We start from the raw sequence: 1,530 nt of genomic DNA, 5'->3' as shown, positions 1-1,530 counted from the left end.
TGGCTGTTATTTGGGGAATAAGCAGCTTTCCTTAGCTGTCTTAAGAAGGCGAATATTTTACCTCGGTATGAAAAAAAAAAAAAATAATGACGAAAATAAAAAAAATAGCTTTAAGGCTAAGCAAAATCCTAGCAGAAAGCAAAAACCCCAACCCCGCTGTTGTCCGTGTTATTCAGACATGACTGGACCAGACGGTAAGAGGGCGAGGACAGCGTACACTCGCTACCAGACCCTGGAGTTGGAAAAGGAATTCCACTTCAATAGATATCTCACCCGCAGGAGGAGAATAGAGATCGCTCACGCTCTCTGCCTCTCCGAGCGCCAGATCAAAATCTGGTTCCAGAACAGGAGGATGAAATGGAAGAAGGATAATAAACTGAAAAGCATGAGCTTAGCCTCGGCGGGCAGCGCCTTTCAGCCATAAATACTAGAGGAGGAATACCGAGGAGAGAAGAGGAGACGAGGAAGAAATAACGTAAATAAATAAATAAAGCGCCGCAGATCTTAGTTTCGGAGTACTGTACAGTGAGGCACCTTCTTTTCGGCATGTTGTTGATATTCTGAAACAACGCGTATGGTACCGTTATCCCAGGACTGAGTTCATGCCGTGTTCTGTTCGTTTGGTTTGATTTTTTTTTTTTTTTAATTAAATTTTATTTCCAGATGCTCCTCATGCTCTTGTTGTTCTTATAAATGTATGTGTCCGTGCTCTCTTGATGCTTTCTGGAAAGCTAGCATGTTTTATGTGAGCTCTTTAAATGTTATAACTTATTTATAAATTGAGAACAGATACGATTGTTTATTTGTTGCTTTTTTTTTTCTCCCCTTTCCTGAGTTTACTGCTTTTGGGTGAGTTCTTCTCTGCCTAAGCTAAAATCGGGGGTTCCTGCACTACAGTCGCAGAAAAAAAAAAAAAAATCTAAAAACCCAAACATAAATGTAAAAAAAAAAAAAAAAAAAAGGAAGGAAAAAAAAAAAGAAAAAAAAAAAAAAAGAAAAAGCTCTTGTATCTTTCTGTCTTAAAATTGTCCAGTCTGTGTTTTAGTTCAAACTTCAGGCCAGGATTTCTAGTCCCAGGCTAATTCCGAGACGTACTCTTAGACGTGGGTAAACTTCACTATTCAAAAAAATGTATAAAATCGGACCAACAATAGAGTGCTCTAATGTTTGTAAATACTAGAAATATTTCTGATGTGACTAATAGACGGTTTGTAGTGGGCAGAGTGAATGCAATGTTATGTGTAAAAATGGCATCTGTCATGTCTAGCTGCCTGTTAGTACTTTGCCAATAAGCTTTTTGTATTTGTTTGTAGCTTTACTTGAAGTCAAATAAACGTTTCTCCTATTCACAACGGCTCCCAGTTGCACTTTCTACACAGCCTCGGAGACTTTGCAGCCCATGCTCCGGCCGCAGAGATGCCTGGCGTGGGGCTGAGCCTCTGCTAGGAGCTCCCAGCAGGGCTGCAGCCTCTCCGGGGCAGCCCCGAAACCCCAAATATTCACATTAAAACCCCTCCTGGCACCGCACGG

At 40.9% G+C, this 1,530-nt stretch overlaps 1 protein-coding gene across 1 annotated transcript; it reads left to right on the top strand.

Annotated features, from left to right (window-relative positions):
- The first annotated feature begins 178 nt into the window (after positions 1-178).
- LOC104157251 (homeobox protein Hox-B5) lies at positions 179-906 on the top strand. Its single transcript, XM_009698326.1, has one exon. The coding sequence runs from the start codon at positions 179-181 to the stop codon at positions 422-424; it is 246 nt and encodes an 81-aa protein (XP_009696628.1). The 3' UTR covers positions 425-906.
- The last annotated feature ends 624 nt before the right edge of the window (positions 907-1,530 follow it).

Source organism: Cariama cristata, unplaced genomic scaffold, assembly GCF_000690535.1.
Source record: "Cariama cristata isolate BGI_N322 unplaced genomic scaffold, ASM69053v1 scaffold26024, whole genome shotgun sequence".
In the NCBI taxonomy this organism is placed as follows: Eukaryota; Metazoa; Chordata; class Aves; order Cariamiformes; family Cariamidae; genus Cariama; species Cariama cristata.
The sequence above is the reverse complement of the archived record's forward strand: the minus strand, read 5'-3'. Positions and strand labels throughout refer to the sequence as shown.